Source organism: Peromyscus leucopus, chromosome 4, assembly GCF_004664715.2.
Source record: "Peromyscus leucopus breed LL Stock chromosome 4, UCI_PerLeu_2.1, whole genome shotgun sequence".
Lineage (NCBI taxonomy): Eukaryota > Metazoa > Chordata > Mammalia > Rodentia > Cricetidae > Peromyscus > Peromyscus leucopus.
In genome coordinates this window covers 122,161,599-122,178,279 of record NC_051066.1, presented here as the reverse complement: position 1 = coordinate 122,178,279, position 16,681 = coordinate 122,161,599, and the positions used below count along the sequence as shown (strand labels likewise).

The following is a 16,681-nucleotide window of genomic DNA, read 5'->3' as shown; positions in this document are numbered from 1 at the left end:
GTCGCCCTGGAGAGTTCCGCTTCCGGTTCCGGGATCTAGTTTGTTGTGGGCCGGCTCTCTGGTGTGAGCTGGTATTCGAAGCCGGTCTTCTGAGGTTCAGGTGTGTGTCGGTGTTGCTCCGGTTCAGCGGCTGCAGACATGGCGGCCTCTACAGCGGCCGGGAAACAGCGGATCCCCAAAGTGGCCAAGGTAGGCAACCGCGAAGGGCCCCAGCTCAACATCTGCGGTGTCGTGCACCGGAGACTTGGGACAGCGAGCTCGGCCCCTAGGTCCAAGAAGACAGGTAGTCGGTGGCGTGGTGCGGGGTCTTGTCCCTCCGAGCTCGTCTCGCGGCTGCCCAGCCTTCGTTCCAGGGTGGTGTTTTTGTAATGCGAGTGATCAGTTCGGTTAAGCAAACTCTTAGCTTTGCTAGACTCTGGGGATCCCCCGGCATCCCCCCCCCCCATACAAGTTCACTCGGGGTAGCACTGCTGGAGTAAAACAAGAAGGGCGAAATGGCAACCTTGATAGATGTACCCAGGCACCGTAGACCATGCCATGGGCAAGCACCAGAGGGGTGTCAGTAAACTTGAAGGTAAACTTTGTGGAGGAAGCTAAAACTTGCAGGCTGAATGAAAGTTAGACAGTGGAGGGGATGGGAGGAATGGGCTCTGTGCAACGGCATAATTTAAATTAAACAGTGGATTGTTATATTTCCAACGGTGGCTAATATGTCACCAGTGCTTGACAACTGACATGTCTTTACATGCAGTCTTTCTCTGGTCCGATTCTTCTACGTGGCAGTTTTGTTTTAAGACAAGTTCTCATTTCCACGTGTATTTATTGTAAAAGTCTAATGTGGTAGCCTTTATACCGAGTCATAAAAGCCAGGCTGTGTGTGCTGGCTAGGTTTTATCCGCTTGACATAAGCTACAGTTATCTGGGAAGGGGAACATCAATTGATAACATCCCTCCATCATGTCGCTTGTAAGGCATTTTCTTGACTAATGGTAGATGTGGATGTCCCAGCCTTCTCAGGGAGTGTCACACCTGGGCAGGTGGTCCTCAGTACTATAAGAAAGCAGGCTGAGCAATCAGTCCAGTGGGCAGTGCTCCTACATGGCTGCTGTATCAGTTCCTGCCTCGACTTCCCTTCATGATGGGTTGTGACCCGGTTGTGTAAGCCAAATCAAGTCTTCCTTCCCTGAGTTGCTTTTGTTAGTATTTTGTTTGTTTGTTTGGTTGGTTGGTGGTTTTGTTTGTTTGGTTGTTTTTGGTTTTTGGAGACAGGGTTTCTCTGTGTGGCTTTGGAGCCTGTCCTCCAAATTCTCTCTGTAGACCAGGCTAGCCTCGAACTCACAGAGATCTGCCTGGCTCTGCCTCTGGAGTGCTGGGATTAAAGGCGTGCGCCGTTAAGTGTTTGATCACAGCAGTAAAAAAGCAAATTAGGCCAGGCAGTGGTGGCATACGCCTTTAATCCCAGCACTCAGGAGGCAGAGCCAGGCAGATCTCTGTGAGTTCGAGGCCAGCCTGGTCTACAAAGCGAGTACCAGGAAAGGCACAAAGCTACACAGAGAAACCCTGTCTCGAAAAACCAAAAAAAAAAAAAAAAAAAAAAAAAAAGAAAAAAAAAGAAAAAAAGGAAAAGAAAAAGCACATTAGAGCAGTGCTTGCACGTAGGGTCCATCTAACTGGGAACACGTTTGGCTTGGAGCTACTGTGTTGAGCAACACAGCTGTGTGTTCTCAAGCAGCTTCCAGGCTGATGATGAGAACTTAGTAAGTTTCAGTTGACTTCAAATGTCGTGGAAAACCAACCTGCCCACTCGGTGGGTTAAAATAAGTAGAGGAATCCTGTAAACAAGTTATAATGCCAGGAAGTAGTGCTTAGTCTACTCTCCTAAAAGGGAAAAATTGATGTTATTTTGTCACCTTTTTTCTTGAGATTTTCACTATGGACTCATTATCGTAGATGCCGTGTATTAGATAGAAAATGCAGGGTTGTCCCCCCACACCCATTCTGTCTCATGGAGAATTGAACATGTCATTCAAAGAGGTCCTCTTGTCCTCATACTTACGAAGTTCACATCCTGCAAGATGTTCGTAGGTTTTAAGATCTTGTGTGGAGAACACTACACTACCCAAAACAGAAATGTCTTTTTTTCTTAAAAGGTGAAAAACAAAGCGCCAGCTGAGGTACAGATAACTGCCGAGCAGCTCTTAAGAGAGGCTAAAGAAAGAGAGCTCGAGCTCCTTCCACCCCCGCCTCAGCAGAAGATCACAGACGAAGAGGAGCTCAATGATTACAAACTGCGGAAGAGGAAGGTGAGTGTGTTGAAGTGCATCGTGCACACCTGTCCATGTCCTACCCACAGCAGGAGCTAGGGCCAGGAGAGAACTCAGAGAGAGCCTAGGTGACTTGACCTCAGGCTAAGATTTGGGATTACTTAATCAATCCACCAATACTGTGGAAGTTACATGTCACATTCTGGGACTTACTGAGAACACATGAAGGTAATGTTAAAAATTGTTTTCTTATTAGGAATGAGAGTAGAGTGTATTAAAGTACTAGTTATCATTATGGGCAACAGCAGAAACTACCAATAATTTTCCCAGTAGTTCATACGTCTACAGTATTTTGTTGTCTTCGTAAACTAGAGAACCACTTGTCATTGTAACCTTCTGTAGAGAGCCTCCTGCTTTTCAGCATCTAGGACATAATGTCTCTTAAAAAGAATGAAATGAGTAACTTTTATTACAAGGCAAAAGGCAAAGTCAGTTTCTCTTTAATATACCACCACCCTCCCTTGCCTTTCAGACTTTTGAAGATAACATAAGGAAAAACAGGACTGTGATTAGTAACTGGATAAAGTATGCACAATGGGAAGAAAGCCTAAAGGAAATTCAAAGGTAACATTGCCATAAGTATAATATTTATATATAAAAATACAATAAACTGTCACGTGAAAACTAGGACAAGTAAAGCACAGGACTGTGCTGTGTTAGTGCTTTCCAGCTTCTGCTCCATGGCATCTTAAGGTTCTTCTGAGGCTCCCAGGGCACTCGGAAGGACAGTCATGGAGTGTTGCAGGAGGTTCTGTATGTGGGTATTGCCGCTAGTACTCCTGTAACTAAAGAAGCAGTGTCTTATCTGTGTTCATATTTCAAAAATAAAAGTGTTCTGCTGAAATCTGTTGTCAAGATAAAAATTGTGGCCTTCACTTCCTCTTGACCAGCCTCTCTGCACTCTCCCTCATAGCCCTGCTCTGCAGTGACCATGTCCTTGCCAATTCCTAAGCACACCATTGCTCTTTACTGTGACATTTGTCAACTCTCTGCCTTGACCCCTCGAAGGCACCCTTCTCCACCAGCCTTGACTTTTGAACAAACTGGAACTCTCTCTTATATTCTCAGTTTGGAATTCCTCCTACTTAGCCTTTTCTCCAAACATTGCCATTTCTCTCTCTGCTTCCTGTGCAGACCTTGACTATAATGTTTGTGACATTATGAAATAATTGCGTGCTTCTCTCTAAGATTATACAGTAACTTAGTTCTTCTCTTTTTATGACCTGAACTTGACTCAGGGTGGATATCCAACCAAACAGTAGGGATTGCAGCTAGTTTGAAGTGACTACTGCATATCTTAAAGGTACTGCTTCTGATGCTCTCCGTGTCTTGTTTGTCAAGGGCTCGATCCATATACGAGCGTGCCTTAGATGTAGACTATCGGAATATTACACTCTGGCTGAAATACGCGGAAATGGAAATGAAGAACCGCCAGGTCAACCACGCCCGAAATATCTGGGACCGAGCCATAACAACCCTGCCCCGAGTCAACCAGTTCTGGTAAGCCTCCGTGAATTAGGAAAGTACCACTTGCTGTGTATTGGTTTTATTTGCAGTTATAATGCTTTTATATATTGAACTTTACATTCTACTTTCCCTTAAAATACAGTTTTTTAATGTCACATAATCTGTGAGTCATAATCCTAAATGGTCCATAGCTATGTAATTAAGACTTAAATGGAACAAAGCATTGGAAATGTTGAAGATTACTTTTTCCCCTAAGTCAGTTTGACCACAGCAGGCATCTCTGGATGATTCTGTATCATCAGGTACAAGTACACATACATGGAGGAGATGTTGGGCAATGTTGCCGGTGCCCGTCAGGTGTTTGAGCGCTGGATGGAATGGCAGCCTGAGGAGCAGGCCTGGCACTCCTACATCAACTTCGAGCTGAGATACAAAGAGGTGGAGCGGGCCCGTACCATTTATGAACGCTATATCCTTTGAATGAGGTATAAGTGGTATGTTGTTGTCGTGGGTGTCTACCTCCCAGAAAGATATCACAGTCAAGACATGTAGCTATTACGGTGACATTGAAGGTCAGGAAGGCAGATTCCATCACTTTCACATTTCTTACAGGGATAGAAATTGTTCAGATAAAAAAATTGTGGTCTAGGTGATTTGAGTCTTTTCAATGATACGGGTTCATTTTTGTTTTTTTGCACTAAATCCTGGCTGCCAGAACCAGAGGTCTGTGTTTAACATTAGCACTAGCTGTGACTCCAGCTAGTAAGTGACTCCAGAGTCACTTAGTCCCTTGAGCCTTGTGTCCTTTCTATACCAGAAAAATGAAAACTCAACATGGTGCAGCTAAGTGTGTACTCACTGATAGGGCCCTTGCTGGCATATTTTGAGTTTCGGCCTCTGCACTGTAGAAGATCGAGCAGCCACCTGTGACAGGCTGATGTCCCCAGCTAGAAGATGGGGTTTGGGAAAGCACTGTTAGAGGCGGCACCCGGAGGCACCCTGTTTGCAGACCGCCACACTTGTTAAAATGTATTTGGAATCCCCAGATTGATAATTGCTATGCTTCAGCAGCCATTTGTAAACATGTATAAAACAGTGAACATTTTGTGTGTGTCCCTCAGCATGCAGTTCCTAGCTGAAGTCCATTTCAGCTGTGTGTGTGTGTGTGTGTGTGTGTGTGTGTGTGTGTGTGTGTGTGTGTGTGTAGCGATGCCCGAGTATGAAGGCAGGAGGGGCCCATTCTGTGTCCACAAGGAGCTTTCTGCCTCTCTGCAGCCATAGCATAGGGTTCTGACACCTGTAGTGGAGCAGCCTGAGGCTAGTCGCTTGATGCCTGTCTGAGTAGATGGCTTAGTTGATCAGTGCTTGATGCACAAGCGTGAAGACCTGTGTTCGGACCCCTAGCCCCCACATAAAAAGCTGGGCTCACTAGCTTTTATAGCTGTAATCCCAGTACTGGGGAGATGGAGGCAGGAGGATCCATGGCGCTGTTAGGCCAGTCAGTTTAGTTGACTAGGTAAGCTCCAGATTCAGTGAGAGGCCCTGTCTCAAAAAATAAGGTAGAGAGCAATTGAATAAGATAAATGATTTCAGCCTGGCGGCGGCGGCGCACACCTTTAATCCCAGCACTTGGGAGGCAGGGACAGGAAGATTTCTGTGAGTTCGAGGCCAGCCTGGTCCACACAGTGAATTCCAGGATAGTCAAGACTGTTACACAGAGAAACCCTGTCTCAGAGGGGAAAAAAAAAAAGACAAATGATTTCAGCCTCTGGCCTCTTTCTTACACCATGCACATATGTTCATGTGTGCACACACAGGAACATGTACACACACAAAATAGCTAGGGTGTGCTGTTTTTAGAATTTAAAACTGTGGTCCGTGGGAGATATATATGTCCACGTTCCTCCTAGGATCAGTGGTTTGGCATTCAGTAATTGAGAGTTCTTACCGGCTCTCCAGAACAATGAGAACCTTGTTGTGCAACATGAAGATCTGTTTGCTGGTGGTTTCCCAGAGGCTAGAGGAGCACCTGGTTTGTAGCGGATGGCATTCTAACCCTTGATGCTGCCAGCACTCGGGAAACCCTGCAGGGCAGCAACTGCTCCATTGCCCGGGTGGAGAAACCGAGACACGATGACAAGTAAGCTGACTAGGTCACTAGGGTCTCAGGTGGAGGTGCAGGTGTGTCTGACCTGGAAGTCAGCCTCCGAACTATCAGTTCTCTTAGTATCTTTGGTACAGCTGACTGGATTCATCACTGGAAAGTTTCAGCTTCCTCAAGGAAGGTTGATGTGCCCTGCTAATTAAATGGCAAGTGAAAATGTGTTCTCTTTAGCTTTGGCTAGCTGCTTTCTTTGTGGCAAATTACTGCATTCACTGTGGGTAGGCTGCTGTTACTGAGCCTTTAATGTAATAGCTTTGTTCTTTGACCAGAAAGTGCTAAGTGATGGGTGAGGTTGGCACTATTTTCCCCTTTCACACCCTAAAAAACTGAGTCAGATGACTTGTTGGAGATGCCATGGCTGATAACCAGGTTGAGGGTTTTCTTTGGCTTCAGACGTCTGTGTACCCACTGCTGAGTCAGCACTGGAGGCCGATCAGAGTGGGTAGCGTGGCCCTGACCTCAGGCTGCAGGTTAGTGGTTAGACTCCTCAGTGTGTGCTTAGTCACCTCTCACTTGTGGTTTGCATTGTTGGGGTTTGGGAGGTTAGTGGGGTTCCGGCCCATTTGGGCACGGAGCCTTTGTCCGCTGTGCAGGCGCTGTCCCACGAGCTCCCCCAGCCTCTGTGGGTTGCGCTGTGCTGTCTTGCCAGCCCTTTCCTTGACTCACTGCCCGCTGCACTCGTGCTCGTGCACCCTGCTGTGAAGAACTGGATCAAGTACGCCCGATTCGAGGAGAAGCACGCTTACTTTGCCCATGCGCGGAAAGTCTACGAGAGAGCAGTGGAGTTCTTTGGAGATGAGCATATGGACGAACACCTGTATGTGGCCTTCGCCAAATTTGAGGAAAATCAGAAAGAAGTAAGTGCACGATGAGTTCATTTCTGTTTTATCCACAGAGAATGTTTTCTGTATTCAAAAACAATTTTATACAGAACAGCGTGCATGTATTGCTGAGCTATAGATTGGAGCTGAGTGGTTATGTATGCTAACTGTCTTAATTTCATTCTGCTGTGTTTGAAAATTAATCCTTTTAAATATGAATACCTGGAGTTAGGTGTTGTGCACACATCTATAATCCCAGCACTCAGAAAATTGAGGATTGACTCTAAGGCTGAGGCAGGAGGAGCTTAGTTTGGAGCCAGCTTAGAGTACATACACCTTATCTCAGAAACACAAAAGTACATGTGTAAACTGATGAGTCTTTTGGTATACTGGTTCAAGGACTTTATAGATAATAAGCTAGGGAGGCAAAGAAGCAGTGCCCTCAACCAGAGGAAACTGTGTGGAATGGAAACACAGATTGCCCCACAAATAAGCCAGTTTCTTTCTTCCTTAGTATACACAGAAAATAATAGAATTGGAGGGGTCAGATTCCTTCTAAGAGGCAAGGGTTAGAGGGTTTTAAGTGGGACAGTGACTGGATTATAATTATTGAGCTTCTGAATAGTTCATGGAGGTATTCTGGAGCAGGGTAGGACATAGCAAGAGTGGAACCACGGGAGGGCTGAGGATAAAGAGTACTTGCGAGCGTGGGTGAAGCTCTGGGTTTGATCATTAGTAAGAAGGAGGCAGGTGATAAAACCAGAGAGTACAATAAGGAGGTTTCTGGAATGTTCTCAGTTAGAAATGGAGGAGATGGGTCAGCAACAGGGTAGAGGAGAAAGGGCAGTAGCGAAGAAATAAAATTAGCAGCATTTGATGAAAGAATCAGTAAAGGGAAGGAGAACTGGAGAGGAGGAACCAAGGCAGACTTGTGGGGCTTTGGGTTGAGCAGGTGTGCCATGGTGGTGGTGCCTGCCTGGGAAGGACCCAAGATGGGTGAGGAGAAAATAGCTCAGTTTTGAGACAGTATTAAATGTGGAACTAAAACTAAGCATTAGTCCTTTCTGATCGAGGCCTCAAATTTTAATTTACAAGTAGTAGGTTATGTTATTCTCAAGGTGTGGCTAAAATGAGATTATGTTTTAGATGATGATCTTCCTATCTGTTTTTAGTTTGAAAGGGTACGAGTTATCTACAAATATGCCCTGGACAGAATTTCAAAACAAGAGGCCCAAGAACTCTTTAAAAACTATACCATCTTTGAGAAGAAGTTTGGTGACCGGAGGGGTATTGAAGACATCATCGTGAGCAAACGGAGATTCCAGTATGAAGAAGAAGTGAAGGTGGGTGCTACTGTAAATGGCTAGTGTTGTCAGAGCTCGCGGATAAGACTGGGTTGGGGCCAGTGATTACTCTCGAGATGGTGTGTCTGATAGACTAGGCAACTCTTTCATGCAAGGTGGAAAAAATGTGCCGTAAAGAAAAGAGAGTAAGCCATACTTGGATTTGCCATGCCATTCCTTTGTGGGAAGTCCTTTCATTGATAGCAAGCTGAACTAATGTGGAACTGGGCAGGATGGATCATACCTTTAATCCCAGCATTTGGGAGATAGAGGCAGAAAAATTGTTTGAGGCCAGCCTAGGTTTGATATCAAGTCCATGCCTCAAAAGATATGTGACATCTATTTGAGCTCATTTTTTGAAAAGGATGGAAAGGTCAGAGATAGATCCAAACACCTGCTTTGCATGAGCAAGAGATCTACGATAGACAGTTCTGTTCTTATCTCTGTGATAGGCCATTTCAGGTTTAGATAGCAGTGTTTTCTCTCAGTGTTCTTTTATCTTTTGCTTAGTCAGGTTGAGGTAGCTCCTAACAAAGAACCAAGTTTGGTGTTAAATGAAGTGATAGGTTGGTAAGATGTGTTCATAATAAATTACTGTTTGTTTGAAAAGGTGTTTCCTGATTTAGAGTCGATATAAACCCATTGTAATTTCATTATCAATATAATGGTATACAGTCACGTGTAAAAAAATACATTTATAGAAGCTGGAAGCTGTGTGTAGTGGCTCAAGCCTATAGTCCCAGGACTGGCTAAGGCAAGATAATTATGAGTTCAAGGCCAGCCTAGGCTATGGGGTGAGACCTAGTCTCAGAAACAAAGAAAAAAATGAAATATCATTACCAAGCAGTAGAGGAAAGAGGCTTCGCTTCGAGGTGCCAGCCAATGCCCTTTTACAGTCCTGTAGTCTCAGGGATGGTGTTCTAAACATGAGATAATGGGTAAAAACTAAGGGAATAAAAGCTAAAAAAGAGCAAGTTTAGTGTTTCCTTATAGTTCTGACAGCCTGTCAAGTCTAGCTCTTGGTTCTGTTTTGATAGATTAAGCTGTTTTTTCTAGGCTAATCCACACAATTACGACGCATGGTTTGATTACTTGCGCTTGGTGGAAAGTGATGCCGAAGCTGACACTGTGCGGGAAGTCTACGAGAGGGCCATTGCCAACGTGCCGCCCATCCAGGAGAAGAGGCACTGGAAGCGCTACATCTATCTCTGGATCAACTATGCACTCTATGAAGAGCTGGAAGCCAAGGTGAGAGGCTCGACGGTGGGTCAGCCATGAATGGCTTTCTTACCCCAGTCTCATGGTGGTGGATAGTAACTCATAGTTCAGTCTTTGAGACAGACTTAGTTTAAATTCTCTTAGGACTCTGTCCACCATGTCCATCGTTGAAACTGTATGCCTGTTGAGGCATGGTGTGTTGTTTTAAAACCTTGAGGCACACTTAGATCGCATTTAAAACTTGAAACAATGACTAATGAAGCAGTTTAATTACACACAGTTGCCGAGTAATGTGTTTGTCACAAAGAAGGATCATGGCCAGATTGTACATTTTTGCTTTTGATAAAAATCAAGTGGCATTTCCAGGTTATGTGTAAGTTAACAGGGAAAGACTACCCTCTGTTGATCTAAGACCGTAAGGTCTTTCTTTCTGCTATCAGGCCTTTCTACAAAGACTTGAATTCAGACTTTGATGGCTGATGGCCGCATTTTTATTCTTAAACCAAATCTGATAATGAAAGGTAATTGTGCCAGGCAGCAGTGGCCTGTAATCCCAGCACTCAGGAGGCAGAGCCAGGAGGATCACTGTGAGTTCTCTGTGAGTTCAAGGCCAGCCTGGTCTACAGAGTGAGCTCCAGGACAGGCACCAAAACTACACAGAGAAAGCCTGCCTCAGACACCCCCCCCACCCCCCGCAAAAAAAAAGTAATTGCTATTTTTGATCATAAATGAAATCAATATTTAAAAATAGCTCTTGAGAAATGGAGTGTCTATTTCTACTAGTAGTCATGAAGTTAACTAGTAAAGTAAGTATTAACATAATCTTTAAAAAACTATTTTAATCTTAATACAGGATCCTGAGAGGACAAGACAGGTATATCAAGCGTCTTTGGAACTAATTCCTCACAAAAAGGTACGTTTGCTGGATCAAAATCCTCTTTTATTACTTGTAAAATAGTATGTATCAATTGGAAACTTTCAAGTGAGTGGCACCATGAGAATCAAAACAGGTACAGTGCTTGCCTGCGGAAACGCCCTACTGTCTAGTTCATAGAGCAGCCTGTATTGTGACAAGTAAGTAATGCAGTGTAGAAATTCAGAGAGACAGACTGGAAGAAAGGAGACAGAGCACATGCTTAAGAAACTCCAAATGGGCCTTTTGATAATGGAGCATGCTTGTGTGGTTGAACATGTGGCTTCTTTGGAGCTGTTAAAATGTTGCTCTACCACATTTCCCACCAAGAGAAACAAAGTTCTGCTTTAGAAGTGGTGAGTTGTTCTTAGAAATAGGATGCCCTGCCAATTTACAAGCATCCCACAAAACATTCTAAGTAGAGGCTGCCATGCCATGAAGTATATATAATACAGTATCAGTCTAGGTGGTCATGGGTGTGTGTGTGTGTGTGTATAAATTTTATTACACTTTTATTTGTGGGGGAGGGCAGTACATATGCCATAGTACACATGTGAAGTCAGAAGACAGCTTGGGGAGCTGGTTCTGTCCACCGTGTGTGTCCTGGAGATTAAACACAGGGTCAAGCCTGACAGCTGGTGCCATCATTCTCTGAGCCCTTTCTCCGGCCTCTTGGTATATTTCTAACTGTTGGTAAATGCCCTCTTTGCTTACAAACAAACAAAATACATCCCTCTTCACCCTGAAATCTTACCAGTGGCCTTTGGTTAATTTAAATGAGCCTCTTAAGCCAGATCTTTTTGTGCTTTTGTTTTGTAGTTCACATTTGCCAAAATGTGGTTATATTATGCACAGTTTGAGATACGACAGAAAAATCTGCCATTTGCCAGAAGAGCTTTGGTAAGTAAAGGAGCAGCAGGTTCACTGTCTTAGGAGAAGGTTAAGATCTTCATGCTTACAATTGGAGTGGTTCCTATTGAAAAAAGCCGCACGCACCAGTAAGGCCAGCCTTGCTTGGACTACATAGCAAGACCTTGTCTTGAAAAAAATAATAAGGGGTGGGTGGCAACAGAAATGTATCTTTTATAGCCTGGGACATGTTAGAAAGCTGGTAGATAGTGCTTGGAGAGTAAGTGACTACTGAGTGCTATTCTAAGAGGGACATAAACGTAACCCTTCTCCCTCCCTGCAAGGCTCAGGGACCGGTGAGGAAGAATAGGAACAGGAGGGTAGGGAGGAAGGTCCTGAAGTGTCTTCTGGACCTTGCCTGGCTGTTGCACTCAAACTCAACAGCAGCAGTAGTGGCCTACAGGGGATTTGTTCCAGGTGAAGCCCTCCAGCATGAAGGAGGGAGGGGTTCACGAGACTCCACCTCCAGCTGGGGAGCCATTGACAGCTGGTGGCTGCTGAGGGGAAACAGTCATTTTTCTTCAAGGGTGTAGCCGCTGAAAGGTTGCCCATGCTCATGCATCAAAACTAACTGGACTCAGTGTGACAGGAAGGAGGGGAATTGGAGGAGGATATGATCAAGATACATTGTATATGTGTATGAAACTGCCAAGAGATACAAACAAAAACAATAATGCTTTCATTGTAAACATTCTACTTAAACACTGGAAATATCTATGGCTACCAGTTACCAGATTAGGAGTCTGGAATTAGTAGTCTGATCTTGTGCAAAATTTTTGAAATATACCTTCCTCATAATTTGTCATAAAATGTCTCAGTATGATAAAATTGTGTATACACAGTTTTCCTTCAGATGAACTATTAGCTTCCTGTGGGTAGTATGTCAGGTTTGGTTACCTTTTTATTTAAAGGAAGTTTGTATGCTTAACACCATATTTTCTAGGGGATCCTGAAGGGTCTAAAATCCAATGGTTGTGTAATTCTGCAATATTGCCTGTGGCTGACCAGCCTCCATGTCATCTGTCATGTTTGACTCCAGCAGAAGGTAGCTTCTAGGACAGATTGACAGTGACTAAAATTGAACCCTAAGTATAACAATACTCTTGGCCATTTTATTCTTCAGGGGACTTCCATAGGCAAATGTCCAAAGAACAAATTATTCAAAGGTTATATAGAACTGGAACTACAGCTTCGAGAATTTGACAGATGCCGGAAGCTTTATGAAAAGTTCTTGGAATTTGGACCTGAGAATTGTACCTCATGGATTAAATTTGCAGAATTAGAGACAATCCTTGGTGATATTGATAGAGCCCGGGCAATCTATGAATTAGCCATCAGCCAGCCACGCTTAGACATGCCAGAGGTAAGGATCCCAAGTTGGATATATTTTAAATACTTATCAAGTATTCCCCCTATGACCCAACTAACCTATAGACTTTTCCACTAATTAGGATTCTTCTGTTTGTTGAATAGGAAAGTTGGCTAGGGGAGTGTCAGCAGCAGCCCCACACAGCTGACAGGACAGGTTAAAGGGATGAGGAGGAGAAGGCTGGGTAAGGAAACAGCTGCAGCCTCCCCCCGCCAAAATCTGGAACACGGGAAATAGGGGTGGAGTACTGGCCCGCCTTCAGTAGTTAGGCCACAAGGTGGCACTGAACCTTAGCTAGGACTGATTGGAGTCTCCCAGGAGCCACAGAACTGTCTGAGCCTCTGGTCAGCCTTGTACTAACATGACCCTGTCAGGGCAGAGCTTCCTGGACTGCTGCTAGCACCTGTCCTCTGTTCCTCCAGTAGACTGCCAGCTCCAGTGCCCGGGTCCCTGTCTGGGGTGGGCAGTTAATAGTTTTTGAACTCAAATAACAAGAAATTGGCACTGGGGATAGGAATCTGGTTTATTTTCTCCCTAAAAGGGAACTGCATGTAACAAGATCAGGAAAGTACCTGGAATTCTTGACAAATTTTGGTTGTGGGGGTTGGTGGAGCTTTATCCAGATCAGGAGAGAGGGGATTCTGTGAGTCGAGCAGCTGGCTACAATGAGTCAGAAGGCAAAGTACACAGAGAATGTCTGAAAAAAATTTGTTGTGTTGAACATTTGAATAACTCCAAAAGAAATGTAAAAGTAAATCCAAAGCCTTTTTTCCTCTTCAGTTCTAATCACATTTTGGCAAGCTTGTAAATGCTGTATTATTTCATCCACATGCTGCCTTAACTATTGAGTGAAAGTCTTAGGTTCTTGGATGTATAGGTCAGGATGGTTGAACCATAGGGGCATGTGGCTTCTTAGTGCTAAGATTGACCTGTTGTTTTTCTTAGGTACTTTGGAAATCATATATTGATTTTGAGATTGAGCAGGAAGAAACGGAAAGAACACGAAACCTTTACCGACAATTGCTTCAGCGAACACAGCATGTCAAGGTATCCTGACTTTGTTGATGATCTTTCATTTTATTTTGTGCAGCAGTTTTGGTTTTTATAGACAAATTATTTTAAATGACTTCCTTGTTCTTAGACTCTGTCATTCTCAGAAGACTTAATATTAAGTTCATACCAGGTCATTGTTTATGCTGCACATGAATCTCTTGGAATCACAGGTTTCAAGATTTTAAAACTGTCAAGACACTTGAAAGCAGGAGAGTGCTTTGGTACTGACAGTGAAGTTCAATGTATGTTCACATATGTTCACTGTATTAGTCTAGAATGCTGTCATGACATCATCAGATGTCACGAACTGGAGAAATTAGGTTTACAACTATTATGTTACTATCTTCAGGGTGATATGGTTAATTTGGTTCTGTTAATTTTTTAAAGGTATGGATCAGTTTTGCTCAGTTTGAGTTATCCTTGGGGAAAGAAGGAAGTGTGGCTAAATGCAGACAGATTTATGAAGAGGCTAATAAAACCATGAGAAACTGTGAAGAAAAAGAAGAGAGACTCATGTTGCTGGAATCCTGGCGAGGTTTTGAAGATGAATTTGGAACAGTATCAGACAAGGAAAGAGTAGACAAACTCATGCCAGAAAAGGTCAAGAAGAGAAGAAAGGTCCAGGCCGACGATGGGGTAAGGGCTGAGCACTAGAGCTTATTCATCTCATGTCAAAGGAGTAGAAATGCATGTGACTTTGAAATGTGTGCTTTGAAGGAGGATTTGAACATTCTTAAAAGCAGAAGTAGATGCCTGGGTAAGGACCATTTGTAGTCTGGCTACTAGGACACAGCCAGGAGTGGAAAATGGGGTGGGGGGGGTTGGGCAAAAACACCTTACTTAGTGAAGGTGGAGTCTAGGAGTTACATCAAGTGTGGTATTTGTAGAGTGGCAAGTGGAAAGTCAGTACGCATGGGAAGCAGGGGCATCCCTTCACCTTTTAGAGAGGAGCCAAGCCTGAGAAGGCTTTGTAGGCTAGAGCAAGTTTGGGAACCATTGAAGACTTTTTTACATGACTAGCTAGATTGTTGGCATCTCATACCTGTGGACTTGAGGGACCTGGGTTGAAGATGATCATCTATTGGATGGTTTTCATAAGTCTAGCAACTGGGGAGTAGAAGGTGGAAGATGAGAGGAGAGCCTGAATTTCAGGACAGTATTTACAAGTTAAATCTATGATCAATTAGAAATGAAAAGATGAGAGCTAGGAGTCCCAATATACACACCTCTGTGTTCTCTGCTACTGAGAATTGAGTAAGACTCAAATTTAAGATTATTTTAAGAGTGGTTTGCCTGCGTGTGTATATTGCACCATGTGCATGCCTGGTGCCCTTGGAGGTCAGAAGGCAGCATTGGATCCTCTGGAACTGGAGTTACAGGTGTTTGTGAGCTACCGTGTGGGTGCTGGGAACCTAATCTGGGTCCTCTGCAAGAGCAACAAATGCTCTTAACAGCTGAGCCATCCCTCTAGCTAACTCAGAACCTGAGCCTTAAACATGACTGCAGGTGGAGTTGAGGTGCTGGGTGTCCTGATTGCCTGGGAAAAGCTGTGCCTGCAAGTTTAGCTCTCTTCCACTTGGGCAGTCATTTCCAGTGAGCTACACATGGTTTGAGCAGCTGTTCAGTCGCTCATTTGGACCCAGCCTTTTCCTTCTACAGCAGGGTTTGATGTTGCTTTGTTCAGTGAACATAGTTGGGGTTGAACTCCAGGTTTCCCAAATTCTTCACTCTCCCTTCTGAGTACAGCCTGTTCCAGCTGTCTGCTCACCTTATAATTGATGTATTTAATTTTACAGTCTGATGCCGGGTGGGAAGAATACTATGATTACATCTTTCCAGAGGATGCTGCCAACCAGCCTAACCTCAAGCTTCTGGCAATGGCCAAGCTTTGGAAGAAACAGCAACAAGAAAAAGAAGCTGCCGAACAGGATCCAGATAAGGACATTGATGAGAGTGAATCTTCATCTTTTAAAATGTTGTAATTTTTTTTATATAAATTAATAGTTTAGAACTTTGACTTCTGAACGTTTTTGTATATTTACCCAGTAAGGAGTTGTTTGGCATCTTTGATAGCTACCTTTCAAATTATTTTTTAAAACACTCTTGGGTTAAATGTGGATGGGAAATTGCAAGTAAAGGAATTTTTCTAATAATTTTGTTACCTGAGTCTTAACTTTCCTACTATTTGCCCATATTGTCTATTACATGAAATTAATTTGCTAAGCACCTATTCTAGGTGCAACTGCAGACTTTTTTGTTTTGTTTTTCAAGACAGGGTTTCTCTGTATATAGTCTTGGCTGTCCTGGAGCTCACTCTGTAGACTAGGCTAGCCTTGAACTCAGATCTGCCTGCCTCCTAAGTACTGGAGCCACCATGCCAGGCGCAGGTACCTTGCCTCTTAAAAGTGTTCACAGTTCATTCTGTAGGAAAACTGTGAAGTCACAGGTCTGTCTCTATGGTATGTTCCTGTGAAGCCTGTCACTGTCTTCTGTGTCTTTAAAACCACACACCCCGAGTTCAGTCTTGGCACCTCTGTGTGGTGGCTGTATAGATAGCTTAGTCTGCTTTCAGTTTCCTCAACCACGGGGTAGTGTCATGGTACCTCATTTTGGTGATTCCATTATGAAAGGAAAGTGCTGATGTCAATCTTGTTCCCACCCTCTTTCCTTTTTTAGCATTGTGTCCACTTCTTACAGAATTAAATGGACTTGGGCTAGTTTAACCTCTGAATATCTTGAGGTAATTTGTAGTGACTGTGTTTTTGGACCACGTTGTTATTTGCCAGGAACATTTTAGTTTGGCTTCGGCTTTGCTCTTACACTTTCTAAAAGTGGTAGCTTGTTTAGAAAATCCTGGCCTGCATATGCAGATGCTCTCAGGCACAGCGTCCTGTGTTCAGATAAGTTTGGGAAGTCTGGGTCTCTGTTAGTCTTTGTTAATGGAGTCTCTGGAGAGTGCTTGGAGCCTTCCATATGCTGCTGGGGCATGACTCACCACAGCACTGCTGCCAGTGTCCCAGGCTTCATGAATCTACACTTCCGTCTGCCTGAGAAAATGCATCTTCCAGCATGCTGTAGAACATGGGAGCTCCTAAGTGAT

At 43.9% G+C, this 16,681-nt stretch overlaps 1 protein-coding gene across 1 annotated transcript; it reads left to right on the top strand.

The window, feature by feature from the left end:
* The first annotated feature begins 21 nt into the window (after positions 1-21).
* Crnkl1 (crooked neck pre-mRNA splicing factor 1) lies at positions 22-15,734 on the top strand. Its single transcript, XM_028881859.2, has 14 exons — positions 22-189; positions 2,151-2,303; positions 2,797-2,888; positions 3,666-3,824; positions 4,094-4,260; positions 6,634-6,812; positions 7,949-8,119; positions 9,176-9,367; positions 10,191-10,250; positions 11,070-11,150; positions 12,283-12,522; positions 13,474-13,575; positions 13,969-14,217; positions 15,378-15,734. Exons 1-14 carry the CDS (start codon positions 139-141, stop codon positions 15,561-15,563), a joined length of 2,082 nt encoding a protein of 693 aa, XP_028737692.1. The 5' UTR covers positions 22-138; the 3' UTR covers positions 15,564-15,734.
* The last annotated feature ends 947 nt before the right edge of the window (positions 15,735-16,681 follow it).